Source organism: Excalfactoria chinensis, chromosome 10, assembly GCF_039878825.1.
Source record: "Excalfactoria chinensis isolate bCotChi1 chromosome 10, bCotChi1.hap2, whole genome shotgun sequence".
NCBI lineage: Eukaryota > Metazoa > Chordata > Aves > Galliformes > Phasianidae > Excalfactoria > Excalfactoria chinensis.
In genome coordinates, this window is record NC_092834.1 from 15,883,242 (window position 1) to 15,898,894 (window position 15,653).

The 15,653-nt window shown below is 43.3% G+C and overlaps 1 protein-coding gene across 2 annotated transcripts in view; it reads right to left on the reverse strand.

Annotated features, from left to right (window-relative positions):
• CIB2 (calcium and integrin binding family member 2) overlaps positions 1 to 15,653 on the reverse strand; it is a 35,519-nt gene that overhangs the window by 12,374 nt on the left and 7,492 nt on the right. Inside the window, exon 3 of one of the 2 annotated variants that reach the window (XM_072345075.1) lies at positions 5,291 to 5,402. In XM_072345075.1, coding sequence (XP_072201176.1) covers positions 5,291 to 5,402 — 112 coding nt within the window. Of the gene's footprint in view, positions 1 to 1,097; positions 1,426 to 5,290; positions 5,403 to 15,653 lie in introns of those variants that run through there. The other variant, XM_072345076.1, reaches the window with a different exon arrangement.

Genomic DNA, 15,653 nt, shown 5'->3' on the forward strand with positions numbered 1-15,653 from the left:
TCAAAAAGATTAGTGCAATGGATATTTGGGGGACTTCCAGAGTTTGAGATCACATACAAATCATAAAGCTTAACAGCAATTGTGGAATTCTGCTCTATAAAAGCACTTAAATCATTCTTGACAACATTCATGATGTCTCCAGAATGTCCCGTGGTAATGAGTTCCTCAATACCTGCATGTGCTGTGTCAGCCATCTATGTGATAACTTCATGAAATATCTCCTTGTCCTTCCAAAAAGTAGTACATAACTGTTCTCTGTTCACCTGCGATTATTATCCAGCTGAACCCACAAGGAAAAAGAAGGCTTAGAGAAAGCCTTGTAATTCCCAGACTTGAGCTCCATTACCTATTTAACAATATGCATCATCATAGAGCCTAGGGGCCCAATTCAGTCTGCTTGTGTTAGAAGTTGTTGTATTAGGCATCAGCGAGATCTCGTGCTGTAACGCGATAGGTCTTCCCATGCTCAGTAATGCATATGTATTAGATGAAATAGGAGCCCTATATAAGGGACTCACGAGGTTAATTAAATGCCATTTTACCACCCACCACATTGGTGTAAGCAGTGCGTAACTTGGCCACGGGGCCGTCGGAAGCACATTACAAAGGACGTGATTCTTTAAGGTTATTTGATTAAGGTAACATTTGGTGCCCTCTCTGAGGCACGTCCTGGGGGTAGTGTGCGACGGCTAACTGCGTGGCGGACGCAAGTCCTACGGTTAGATCCCGTAGAAGCGCCTCGGTGGGCGGAAATTGAAGCAGCTGATGACCTGCGGTTCGGTCGTAAGAAAACGAGGACCGTGGAAGACTGCGGGACTACAGGTCTCGAGTATATACAAAGGGTGCAAGGACGTACGGTGTCGCGCACCAGAAAAAACAATGGATTCCGTCATTAAGGTAGTATCACGAGTTTGTAAAACTCACTGCGTTAGAAATGTTCCTTCTAAGAAGGATATAGCTGCCGTCATCTCCTGTTTGGAGGTGGCGCAGATTTTACCCTCCCCTAGTAATCTGCTCGATTCGGAGCGGTGGGATTCTTTCACCGCTGCCATGCTCCATAGAGCAATGCACGAGTATAAAGCGGAGGAGTTAAAAACCTGGGGTTTGGTCCTGGGTGCTCTTAAAGCCGCTAAGGAGGAGAAACAAGTCCAGGCCATCGCGACTGGGGTTTTTGGTCTGGATACTGGGACGTCCGGGGTCCCGGGGGGTGCGGAGGAATCGCTTTCTGGCGGCGACTCTGCACCCAAAATGGCGCCGGCCACGCCGGCCGTTTTCACAATGGCCATGGCCGCGCCCGAAACAACTCCGGAAGAGAAGGCGGAAGTTGTGTCATCTGGGGAGGCGCCACCATATTATCCCCGCCTATACCCCTCTTTGCAAAGCTTTTACTCGCCTGAGGGGGATGGAATTTGTCCGAGGGAGGGAGAGTCGTGTGGGGAGGCGCGCCGTGGAGGCGTTGAGCCACCCCCAGACCCACCTCCGGAGGAGGGATCTCGTCCCGAGAAGGGTGAGAAAAAAGCGGAGGAAAGAAAATTGCCTATCCCCACCCCGTTTGTCTTATCTCCCGAGGAGGGGGAGGAGAGAGGGGTGGAGAGAAAGGAATTGCCTGCCCCCACCCTGCCGGTCCCGTTTCCCCAGAAGGGGGAGGAGAGAGGGACGGAAAGAAAGGAAATGCCTACCCCTGCCCTGTCGGTCCCGCCTCCCCAGAAGGGGGAGGAAAAAGAGGAGGAACGAAAGGTTCCGCCTACCCCCACCCAATTGGTCGCGTCTCCCCGGAGGAGGGAGGAGCGAGAGGATTCTCGCAAGCCCACCGATTGGTCGGATATCCGTGAATCAATGAGAGGGTTGGGGCTTAAGGAACGGGACTGGGCGGTGTTTCCGATAGTCGTCCAGAAGAAAGGACCAGTTTGGGTGCCTTTGGAAGCGAAAGCAGTGACTCGGTTTATAGAGGCAATTGAGAAAAAGGGCTTGAGGTCCCCGATGACTATGAGTACCTTTGAGGCTCTTATGGCCCCGGGTCCCCTACTGCCATATGATATTGAAAGCCTTATGAGAGTTGTCCTTGAACCAGTACAGTTTACTGTGTGGAAGGAGGAGTGGACGGTTCAACTTAAGGCTGTTGTAGCACAGACTGCTTGTGATCCGAACCACCCAGCGAATGGGAAGGAGGGAGATCCGAAAACTAGTTTAATGAGGCTTTTAGGAACGGATGCAGATCTGGCTGGATCTGCAGAGAAGCAGCTTAGGCTCCTCCGTCCGGGAGAATTACTTGCCTCCACGGGGGCGGCTTCTACTGCTTTTAGAAACTTTGTAAGAAAAGCAGAACCTGTTTCCCCGTGGTCAGAGATAAAGCAGGGTCCCTCAGAAACATTCTCTGAATTTGCCAATCGATTGATACAGGCAGTAGAAGGATCAGAACTACCTAAGGAAGCATTATCTCCCGTTATAAAAGATTGTCTTAAGCAAAAGTCTCATCAGAATATTAGAGATATCATTCGGGCGGCTCCTGATGATCTGGAGACTCCGGGTGAAATTATTAAGTATGTGCTGGACAAACAACAAGCAACACCATTGCCCAGTGATGGCCTGACAAAGGCATGGCTTTCGGTTATGACCGCACAAAATAATCAATCTAAGAACCCCTGCTTTAAATGTGGCCAGATAGGTCATTACAAGAACCAGTGTACAGCTCCAGAGAGACGGTATAAGGTTAGAGAAAAATGCCAAGCCTGCGGGAAGCTGGGTCATGAAGCCCGATTCTGCCGAAGATTTACTCTCATGCCGCAGGGAAACGAAATTGGGAAGGCACCTTGGGCCCAGGGTCCTTCCCACGATCAAGAAGTTGGGCCAGTCACCCCGTCGAACTCAGGCAGGGGGAGAGACTTTCCTTTCAGGCATGGTTGATGGGAACCCGCCAGCCGCAACCGCGAAGTGATTCTTCAGGAAAGAAGAAAGGAACAGATAAAGAACCACTGCTTGTACCTACGAGAAGGACATTTGTTGTATCACTTGTTGTGTGTTTTTATGTATTTGTGTTTGTTACAGGGGGAGAGGGTGCTCATCTCATGTCATGCAGTGAGCACAGTTTTCTTTATGAAGGCGTTTGAGTCTAACTTCACTCATTGGGCCAGAATGTCTGCATGCCTTATTAGATCTTTGAATACCTCCCTACCATGGGATCCACCAGAGTTGCAGCTGCTTGGATCCCAATCAGTCGAACAGAGCTGCGATAGACTTTCTGCTACTGGCCCAAGGGCACGGATGCAAGGACTTTGAAGGGATGTGCTGCTTCAATCTGAGCGACCACAGTGATTCAATTCATAAGAAGTTGGAGTGGATGCAAGAGCATACCAAGAAAATTGCAATTGATGATGCATTCGGCAGCTGGCTGGATGGACTATTTGGTAATATTGGCCCATGGCTTAAACAGTTTCTTAAAGTATTAATTATAGGGATTTTAGTTTTCTTAGCTTTAATGATTTGCCTACCTTGTGTGTTTCAATGTATCCAGGGTTGTTTACAGCGTATGATAGAAAGAATATTTAATGACAAAATGGAGTGCCAACGGATATATGATAAGCTTTAAGAAGAAGAAGGAACTGTATAAACCCAAGATGCCTTGGATATAATAATTAGAAAACCACTAATATTATTAGACATTGCACTACCTACCTCTGCATGAATTGTAGCTTGTCTACCTCACCTTTTAGATAACTTATATATTTTAGATTTATATGGAGACTAACATTTTTATATATTAGGTTTAGGACTAGCGTTCGCGTTGTAACGGGACATGACTTTATTGAGCATGGGGAGGGGGAAATGTTGTATTAGGCATCAGCGAGATCTCGTGCTGTAACGCGATAGGTCTTCCCATGCTCAGTAATGCATATGTATTAGATGAAATAGGAGCCCTATATAAGGGACTCACGAGGTTAATTAAATGCCATTTTACCACCCACCACATTGGTGTAAGCAGTGCGTAACTTGGCCACGGGGCCGTCGGAAGCACATTACAAAGGACGTGATTCTTTAAGGTTATTTGATTAAGGTAACAGAAGTTACCTCAGGCTACTGATTTAGATGCCTCATTATGTCTTAAACGATCTACTTCTAGATAATCAACTTAGAAACTGGTGTTGCTATCTCCAGTTGGGACTCAGTTTAAGGTAAGTAAAATACAGGGCACTTTTGCAAAATACTGTGAATTTTTCCAGATTTGCCTGTTTTCTTTATTTGTACAATAAGAAAAAAAAGCAAGCAAACATTTGTGTCATATAAAACTTACATGAAATATTTATATGATGCCCGAACAGTTAATGCTCAGTAAGATATTTTATCCACTGATGAACTGAAAAGAACATTTCAGCAAGATTTTTATTCCATCTATTTTCAAAGTCCATAATTACTTTTCCGGATGCACTTTTTTCTTTGTTAATTACACAGGCACATAGCTTAGGTCCTTTAGTAGATACTCCAGCACATTAGCACACACAATGTTGAAAACGAATGGTTTACAGAATGCTGTTGCTGCTATTAACATCTCATTAATAAACAAACCTTTGAATTAAGCTACTTTCGTATCCTGTTTCTACTTCACACAGAGCAGCATAATGGACAAAGTATAGTTTTTGTTTAAACTCTCGAGCCCACGTGGTTTATTAAACATCATTCATTTCACTAGAGATGGTCAGTTTTGTAAGCCACAGAGGACAGAATTGCACTGAAGCCCCCAGCAGTCAAGGACACAGAGTGTGTCAATGCAGACTGGTAAGAAACTAACCCAGAGCTGAACTGCTTAGCTTTAGGAGCTACACAGCTTTGGGTGTTCAAAAGCTGCACAGCTCTCAACCAGCTGATGAAAGATAAATTCTAGGGAAAGCCTGTATCACATCGTAGGTTTCATTTCTATAACTATTTAAACAACAGAGATATCCACACTTACTATATTCCTAAACGAAGCAATGCTGCTCAGGGAGTCATTAGCAAAACATCCCTATCAAAACCCACGAGCTTCTAAGGGACACAATATATGAAGCGGAAAGAGTATAAAATTTAGTTTTATTTCCTTCTTGTTTCCTTTAAATTCTATTCCAGCTATCTATGCAAGAGAAACATCTACCTAAATATTTTCCAGTTCTGTGCCTGGCTACACCCTAGATCAATAACAGCAAAGGAAAGACCTTGGATGCCATGACGCTTCAAGGCACCAAACTTACCTTGCAAAACCTCTGGCAGACAATTTACAGAGATAACGAGGTGCAGTTTTGTATGCAGTGAGAAGCCTTACCTTAAGCTCAGGCATGTTTATTATAAGCTGCATAGGTAGTTTAACATCCGGGTCCTTTGTATAGTCCATGGGTACAACATTTGGTGCCATTTCATGATACCGGCCATGCAACCTGTAAGCAAGTATTAAAAACAGCCAACTTAAATAACCAATTCCATTCATATGGGATAGAATCATAGAATCATAGAGTAATCATAGAATCATAGAGATGGAAGGGACCCACAAGGATCAGTAACTCCTGGCTTCACACAGAACCACACTAAATCCAACCAACTTTCTGAGAGCATCATCCAAACACTCCTTGAACACCAGCAGGCTTGATGCTGTGTCTGCTTCCCTAAGGAGCATGCTCCAGTGCCCAGCAACTCTATTCGTGAAGAACCATTTCCTACCATTGTCTCAGCAATCAGACACAAATCCAGCTAATTGCTATTTTTAAGTGTATGAGGCTAAAGCTGCCAAATCTCCATCTTTTTGAAAAGCTTTGATAGAGTATCCAGCCTAACTCCATGTAGATAACTGATAAAAAAACAATAGGAGTTCCTCAGCCTCTTCTGGAGTTCTGAGAAAGACATAAACCATGCAGTAAAATATAGTGTTTATCTAGAGCAGTGATACTCTAGCCTTCATGCAACCCATTGGTGATACTGCTCTCACACTTGGACGGAGCAGGTACCATGAGCAACATGGGAACCAGCCCCAGTAGCCATCTCCCAGGAGCTGCACTGATAGGCAGTGTGTGCATTACTGTTCTGACACATCTCACAGTAACATGAATTACTTACTAGAAATGGTTTGTCAGTAAACCCCTGTGCCAAAAGCTCTAACATTTCCTCTGTTCTTATGGAAGCAAGAAGCACTTCAGATGATGACCTGGATGTATAAATAGTTGTGACTGGCTGGGAAAGGCTTTGTGTCCTTTCACTCAGCATGACCCTGAACAGGAAGCATGTCTGATAAAAACAGAGTGGCTTTGGCTCTCTGCCCTAGTCACAGAAACAGTTATGTCTTATCAGAAGAGCAATGTAAGGTTTTGCAATGCTATTTTAATGCATAAAGCTTTGGAAAGGCTGCCATTTACCATACACAGACCATTATATATATTCGTAAGCCCAGAGTCTGCAACCAGCCTCACTTCCCTTGCAGTGACTACAAATCCTGCAGTATCTGCTTCTAGGAATTCTTGTGGATGCCTGCATCATTACCTTCCCATTCCTGGGTGTGCTTCCATTGTTGTCAAGATAGGTAACTCTACATTGAGGATGCAGAGGAAAACCTGGTAGTATTTACTAGTGTTTTCCTTCCCACAGGTAAGAAGAAATGTAGTAACAAATGTTTTAACAAGCAGATGAGTTCCTTCAGATACTGGTGTATGTTTAAGCTTGATGTACTATACCCTGGGGTTAAAGCCATGATTCCCTTACAAACTCCTAACAAATTAATTCAGTCCAAACTCAAACTACGAATCTGCGCTTGCAGGCATTTCAGGTCTTCCCACTGATCCATCTCCCTAGTATAAGCACTAACACTTAGGAAACTAAATTTCAAGGAATAGATTGAAAATACAGAAGTTTCACAGCTCCTTGAAGGAGCTCACAGAGTTGCAATACTAATATTACTTGAGCTTTTACATCAAATTAATTTGCTACTGATCTTGGAGAGAAAGTCTAATTGTCCCCAAGGTCACCACTGGGTGTGTTAAGGTACAGAGAAGCTACTTGTGTAATAAGAACCCTGCACTGAAGTAATGCTGAAAACAAAAGATAAAAGCTCATAATGGCTCACTGATTAGAAGCAAATAAGCAGAGGCTTCAAAGTGGCCTTCAGAACCTCATGCGTTTAATCTAACACCTCAGTGAGTGTAGAGCTGCCTCCACAGTACTGGTCACTTGATCTATTTTACAAGGAAGAAAGAATTTTATTCAGCAGTATGTCTATCTTTTTAGTGCTAAACAGCATGAATGTATTCAGTGTACACTAAACTTTAACAATACCACCCTAAAGACTAACTTCTAGATTGCTTTTGCATGTTCAGAGAAAATAAATAGCAGTGCAGCTTTATTGGCACAATGAAACAGAGCCAAGAGTGCCAGCAAAGCTATTGCCTCTCATTCAGATAGAAGGGTTACGGTACAGAAGAGTTGTAGAACAGCTCCTGGTCGTATTCAGGGAACTCAGTGCTTCAGAGCCCAGAGCAGCACTGATGAGCCTGTCCAAAACCCTGGAGACAACAGCAGCTACGAGTGAAAGCAACTGCATTTAAGACAGCACTGCACAGACTGCAGGGAAGAACGCATCATGCTGATGCAAAGATAGAGATGGGAACTTACAATTGATGCTATAGTGACCTGGTGATGCAAACTGTTAGGATGCATGCACTCTCTTATCCTACAGTTCTGTTACTGCAGACAATCCAATGCGAGACCTGAGAGCTGAGGTACAGATAGCTCTATACCCTTTCAGTCTGTAACACAGAGAGAAAAAGTTACTACATTCAAAGAGGAGTTTTTTTATTTAAGAAAGGAAAAAAACTACTGCACAGAAGCAGCCAGGAGAGACGAGTGAGAAAATGTGAAGCAGCCCTGCAGACACCAAGGCCGGTGCAGAAGGAAGGCAGGAGGTACTCCAGGCTTGGAGCAGAAGCTCTCTGCCTATGTTGGAGCACAAGGTCTGGGGGAGCTGCTGCCTGTGGGGATCCATGCTGGAACAGACTTCCTGAAGAATGCAATCCATGGTACAGACTCATATTAGAGCAGGACTTGAAGAGCTGTGCCCTGTGGGAAGCCCACGCAGGATCTGCTGGGTAAGGATAGCATCCCATGGGAAGGACCTATGGAGCAGAGGAAGAGAATGAGGAGGAAGGAGCAGCAGAGAAGTGTTATGAACTGGCTGCTGCTCCTGTTCCTCTTCACTGCTCAGTGGGAGGAAGGGGAGGATGGAAGTGGGTGAAAGTGTTCTCAGTTTGCTTTTATTATCTCACGGCCACAGTCTGTAAGTAGTTGGCAATAAATTACATGAATCTCTATTATGCTCACCCTGTTTTGCCCATGATGATAACTGGTGAGCCATGTCCCTGTCCTTATCTCAACTCTTGAGACCTTTCCCATTGTATTTTCTTCCCTATTCCTTTGAGGAAAGGGCGTGAGTGAGCCACGTGGGCACAGTTCAGCTACCCATCAAGGTGAAACAACCACCAACACACATTCACTGGCTGCTTTTCCGACAGTTGAACATTGCATGCAGTAACTAACACACAAATCTCCATGGTGCAACGATTCCTCAGAGAATTACTGCCTCCAAAGATTGCAAAGGGTTAAAGCGCTCTCTCAGAGAAAGGGGCTATATACAACTGAGATAAAACAATAGGAAACACAGTGCTGCATCCGAAGGCAGCAGATAGGAACATCAGAAAGGAGCTCAGGCCCCAGCCCAACAGATGGCTGTCTGACAAATGGCTACAGAACAAAGAACAGTGAGAAACGTGTAGGAATAGCTGAAAGGGGAAACTGAAACACTTTTTACCTCCTTTGCTTTCCAGTCAAAGTTATTTTCATTATTTGTACAGAATAAAAAACCACACACAGAAATCAGATCTATAAAAAAGCAGTATAAGAGACAAGTTGGATAGATGAGCCTTCTGCCAACTTTTAGTGAACACATCAAGTACTCTTTCATCTCTGCAATGCAAAATAAAGCAGTACAGATTAACTCAAGCCAATACTAAATAAATATTCTCCAGAAACACCTGCAGTAAAATAAAACATTCTGCATGAGAAATGTCTTTGTTGCACAGCTTATACTCATAAATGTATTCTTATAGATGTAGTCATTAGGAAGACTTTGTCTTTCAATACACATAAACATAAAAGCATTCACATAACTACGTAAAGCTCAGTGCTTCTTGTCCTGTCCCCAAGTATCACAGGGAAAAGCCTGGTTCTACTTTCTTTCCATCCCCTCTTCAAGCATTAGTACATATGGACAAGATCTCCCAAAGCATCCTCTTGGCCAGCTGCAACAATCCCTGCTCTGACTTCCCTCGTAAGAGGCACTCTCCAGTCCCACCATTATGCTGGAGGCACTTTGGCCAGCTGTCCCCAGTTTGTTCCACTCCTTCCCTGTACTGGAGAGCCCAGAACTGGACACAGTGCTCCAGGTTCCATACATGTCAGTACTGAAAATGAGCTGTTCTCACCTGTGCCTAGCAAACCAGGTGCAATGTGACTGAAGTATTATAGAGGAAAACCTTTAAGACACAGAAGGCATAGACCATAAAGAATGGCCTAGATGTCTTTCATTCGGGGGGGGCTAAATAAGCTTAACAACAGGAATAGAAACATAATTAACAAGATTAACAGCAGCTTCAGGATGTGTGTTCTTCCTGTATGTAGATTCTTAGACAAAATTCCCAAGGGAAAGGAAGATTCCCAGGGGTGTAAAGCTCCCCCGCACTTCATCCTCTTGGATGGATTTGCCCTTCTTTATGTAGAACCCAAACTTTTTGAAAGACGGGATGTGTTAGGATTGCATTGTGTTCCAGCCTCCCCCTACACCTGCATAGCAGCCTGCCTCAAAGGGGAGATGCATCTCAAGCACTTTTCTGTACTTGCTCCCTTAATAGGGGGCTTTGCAGACACTTAGAGGAAACCTCTGCTTATCTTCCCAACCCAACCTCCCAACTCAGGCAGGTTTCAGATTTAAAATCCAGCATATCTGGATGGGCCAGAATGGCTCCTTTGAACCTTATCATTTTCTCTTCAAAAAGACACCAAGGAACAGGCAGAGAGAGGAACACAACAGAATTACTAATGTTCTTCTGTAAAAGCTGGCCAGCTGGTGCCCAGCTTGGTGATTTAGTGCCACATTCCTCCAGCAGCTGTCTAGCTAGGAAAAGTCAGACTCAAATTATAAAACAACTCGAGTTGACAGAATTTGTGCTTTTGGACTAGAACAGACATCCAAGAGATCAGGGTTTTGAATGCTTTGGTATTTGCCCAATTGTACTAGTCTGGAGAGAGAAAGAGAACCAGATGGGCTGGCTAGCAGGCAAGCAGTAATACTGGAGTTGTTAAAGTTTGGCTGCTAGAAAATCTGGTTCACAAAACTGAGAAGAAGCACTGCCTTGTGGGAGATAACTTAACCACTTGTTCCCATCTGCAACCACAAGACAAGCATGTTAAACACACAGATTAATTGCTGCTGTGAATATAGTGTGGTGGCCTTTTGGTTGGTTGGTTGGTTTGGGGGACAGTAATGCCAACTACTGAGGTCCCAACAATGCTGGCTGGAATTTCTCCCCTCTCCTTATTTATTTTAAATGCTATGGGGGTGGGGGGAAAGGGTATTAATTTTTAAATTTTACTGATACCAACTAATGCCATTGTTACATACCTTGTACAGCTGGCAGTTACACTGCATTCCACATTTGCAACACTTCTCCTATCTACTGATATTTAAGCAGTGAAATGCTGAGGGCTGTCAGTTCAGCTTGTTGCTGATTTTGCATATATAGATGGTTTTGTAAGGGTTGATCTTCAGTGTCCGTGATCCACTTCTGCTTAAAGATACATTCACAGGTACCTTAGCCAAGGAGTTAGCGTGCTTACATAACAGAGGCAGGAAAGGACTAACACATGCAGGAATATACAATCAGCCTTCACCACAATAAGGATATGTTGCATTTGTTTGTTCTCTCTTATCCACAAGAGCAGCCACTCATGAAGGAGAACTGCTTTCAGCAAATTCACAGTGGCTGCTTCTGAGCCCGTATTACGTTCTAGGCATCTAGGAGCTGACCCGGTGTTCTGGAATCTGTATGCTGAAGTTGTGCCCTGAAGTTCTGGACTAATTTCCATGCTCTGAGCAACAGAGGAGCATGTTTTCAAAGCCCCAGCACGTACCTATCGAAAAAATGAGTAAGGTTCTGAACATTTCTCAGCTGTCCTCTAAGTATTTTAGATAATACGTTCTCAGTAGTAACATAAATATCTCTACACTACCCAACAGTCTTTTGCATGCTTTCGACCTGGGCTCACAAGTGCTATCCAATGGGTTGTGTGAAGCACTTCCCAGGGAGTGTATTTAGATTTCATAGTGATAAATAGTCATCTGAAACACCAATAACAGTGCATGGCTTTTCCACCAGCCATGTTTGCCTCTTCTGCAGACCAGGGTTTTCTTCACCTCCTAGATTGATTGTCATTCTGTTGTGCTTTTTTCTTCCTCACCACATATTCATGAGCTGTTCTATTAGCTGATAGTTAATAAACATACTACTTTGCTTTTCACACCTAGATTATCAATCAGGAGAACAAGCCCTGAACCTCCCTGACAGCGCCCTGCATTTATATGGTCAGAAGTTGATCAGAGTACCAAAGTCCTGTGCCCTACTAAGTCAATCTAATATCTCGCTTGCACTGAAATGCAGAGTCCAGCTCTCCTTTCCTTATTTTCAGCTGCATTTTCTTGCTCTAGCACTCATCCTTCAGAGAGCAGTTTCAGCTCATTAAACCAGCCCCCCAAAAAATAAATAAACAAAAGAGATTTATTGTTGTTTGGGTTTTCTCAGAGGCTATTTCTCCCCAGGGAGGGAAAGCATAAAACCACTTAGCCTATTTCACCTAAGTGCAATGTCATGCTGTTTTACATGAGGTTAAATTCATCTAAATTGGAGCTGCAGTACTTATTCCTTCACCCCCATCTAAAGAATTGTGTCCCTTCTTTTGGGTCATCACTAACACTCACAGAAATAGGTGGTGAGCAGCCAGCCAGGGAGGTCCATTTCCGCCAAAAAAACCTCTTTTCTTTGGCAAGGTCACTCCTTGCTGGATCAACCCACTGAACTCAGCAGCTGCAAGAAATTCAGTTCAGACTAAACAATCTCGGACCTGCATTTCCTTCATGCTGCATCTGAAAGCATTCTGCACTGCGTAATGAAAGGCACAGCAGCACTTAAGTGCTTTCTGAAGTGCAGGATATGACAAATCAGTAAGTGCTAATTACTGAGGGTTTATAAGCCATTTTATTCCCACCCAGAGCATTTAGCCTGTGCTGAAACACCTCATGGTTCTACTCCATCCGTTAGACAGCAAGCTGCACTCAGCAGCTCATACTTAGCACAATAATACAGTCAGTTACAGTTATATCTGCCATATGATAAACAGATCACATACAGAACATCTCAGTAAGTAAATACAGAGCACTGTGAGAATAAGGCAGAAGAGGAAACACAATGATTCCAAGTGACTGTCCCTCCTCCTACAACTTCATGCTTTTATAGAATTACTCCTGTGACTTAATTCTTCTAAGCACTCTATGCCAAACATTAATACCCAGTTTTGTATACGGTACTTTGGAAACAGACTATCTATTTTCCACCATCCATTAACCTCATCTCTTACCACAAGGATATCTGTTTTTCACAAACCATATTCTGAGGTTGCACAGTTTCTCTTGAGCAGATTTGTCTTTCACTTTTTTTGCACAATATTGCACAATCATGCAATCAAAGGCTCCCTTATGTCCCACCCACAGTCCATAAGAAGGAGAGTTTCTTTTAGCCTAACAAAAATCGCATAATTGAGTCTAAGTGCATGTTTTGTTCCTTTCCCAGCAAATAGATGTTTCCCTTACAACTTCTCTTATACAATTTATTAGGCTTTCATGGTACTCAAGCTGAAGAGCATTGTACGTTCTTAGTGGAAGAAGCTGCATTTGTCTTTCACAACAAATGATGAGAAGGAATTATCATTTATATCACTCACACAGTTTGGACATCAGTGAGTAGAGAAAAAAGTGCAACACAAGGCTGTTCACTTACATCTCTTTTCTTTTTAGAAAACCAGTGCTCATTAACGCCCCTCAGGGTTATTTTAACTCAAACACCACTTGCCACAGTCAATGCTTTACTGTATTTTAGCTGGTCTATTTGAATGATCACGTCTACCAGGTGACAGTGGCATCTCTCAGAGACGGTGAGCCTCAGGAAGTATGCAGACCAGTGCTTTCAAGGCAACAGGATACAAAACCTACAACAAAGATCAATTCTAGCATTCTGTGAGAAGAAATAGCTTCAGTTATCCTTACCAGGCAGAGCTTGCAACCTAAACAAGGGGAGTATTCTGCTCATGCTTAAAAGGCACCAAAACATGAAGTCTGGGTATAACAAACAAATTAAAGGGGCATTTTGTCCAGGTGCTTGGTTGCACACATAGACTAGTAACAGAGTAAAAGAGTGAACAAAGAACTTTCAATACCTTAGTCCCTATCTCACCCAGACAAGCTTTTTCAGATAGAAATAATCTTGTTCCTACATAGCAGGAGAATCTTCTCCACAGTTCTGTGTTGCTTCCCTCATTCACAAGTCCTATGAATCAGCATCCTCCTCTACTCTTGCAAGGCAAGGATTTAAAAAACCAAAATCACAAACTATCTATCTGTGAATGCTGTTTCAAATCACGCAGTTGTGAAGGAGATACAGACCAGAACTCTGTGACATCAACATTTGCAAATCCAGTTCATTTATACCTGCTGTTTTTACAATGTCCTGAAACACTGAGTGACTTGAGATCAAAGATCAACATGCATGTAAAAACTTATGTTGTTTCCATGGGCAAACCTCTCTTCATTTCTGCCAGCTTTTACCTGTTTGTTAGAGCTGTGCAATGGTAACAAATTATTTTTAATCCACTGCAAAAGAGAGGGGAAAAAAAAAGCAGAGCCAAACAAAGTAATATTTCTGACTTCTCAGTTGAAAGCCAGCTTTGGCCAATGCCATAAACTCCTGTTAGCCCATCATACAGCGACTTGTTCTGTTTTCCTGCCTTCTGAACAACTCCCCCCGCAATCCACAGCGTCTCTCAAAGTGCACTTCATGTATTTTCTCAGCTGCTCACGATGGTTCAAATTTACAGTTTGGAAATGCAGTTTTCCAGATGTGACAAAGTCTGCCTGTTCAAATTCAGCAGTTTCCTAATTACATCTGCTGGGGAGATGCTCGAATCCTTGCTTCCTCTCGATCATTATCATTTTACAGTTCTGCATCCATTCTCACCCTGTCAACGCTGCATTCTTGGTAGAAAGTTAGTTGTATTTTAAGTCATATTCTTTAAATCAGGCTCGTGCTACACATGGTCTAGATCTCTATTTGTGCAGATTTCTCTTCTCCGGATGTATGTTAGCTGTACAAATACCAAAAACTGATCTACCTCCTTGCAGCAGAAATCAATCATTCTTTCAGGGTATCAGTTTCAATATTTCTCTCCCAAATGAGAAAGAGAACAGCCCCAAAGTGAAAGATGGCACAGTGTCACACTTTGCTAATTGCTTCCCTTGGAAGGGTCCAAATGCCCTTACAGACCAAACAAATGTAACAAATCCAAGCTAAACTGCTAATATAAAATCCCTAATTTGTAATTACTTCCCCCATTGGAACAGGGTACGAATACAAGTATTAGTAACTGCTTATTACATTGTGTTGGTTGTTGGGTTTTTTCCAGTTTAGACTTCACAGGGAATTATAGAAATGCAAAGCAATTTTTTTTCCATTTACTCAGTCCCAGTTAACTTCTCTCACAACCTGTATAACGGGATGCTCACATGAAGCACAAGAAGAGTATTTTCTGGTTTCTTTCAGGGCTTAGAAAGTGGCCAAAGGTCTGCTTTGCACAGAAAGCAAGACTAAACCTTTTCTGCTTGGTTGGGTTTTTTTCCTGGCTCTATAACGTGTGTATCTGAGATTTGGTGGCTACGCGTGGACATCATTTATTCAGTATCCAACTACTGCATCTAATGACACTACAGGAATATCACTGACAACTGCTGTCAGACAACTACGATGACAAATTCTGCTGTTGTCAAAGTCGGTGTTCCTTAACGTTACAGCCCTGACAGAACATACAATGGCCACTCTGGTTATTTGAGCTGCAGGCCTTTTGTAGGGTACAAAAACACAGCATGACACCTCTTTATAGCTAACAATCGTCTGTCATTCCTGCCACCTCCATGGTACAGTTACCCACACTTAAGAAGCCTTGACTTGCTTAAAGACAGCCTCTCCAGTGGGGCCAGCCTGCATCAAGCTCATGTTTAGGCCCACCACACAAGCTCTGGGTAGTTCAGTCACGTTATAATTTGATATGAAACAACACTGTGCTTAATTTTGAACCACAACAATTAGATAAAAGGGACCTTGACTAAACTCAGCCCTGGCATTGCTATGTCCCTACTGCACATTGGTCTCAGAGCCATTATCCACTGACCAGGAGAGGGTGCTTCTTTGTGAGCAACGAGAACAGAATGTGCAAGAAGTTACCACTGAAAAATAAATCACCCCATCTAATACCATACCATTACTTTTTGCCTT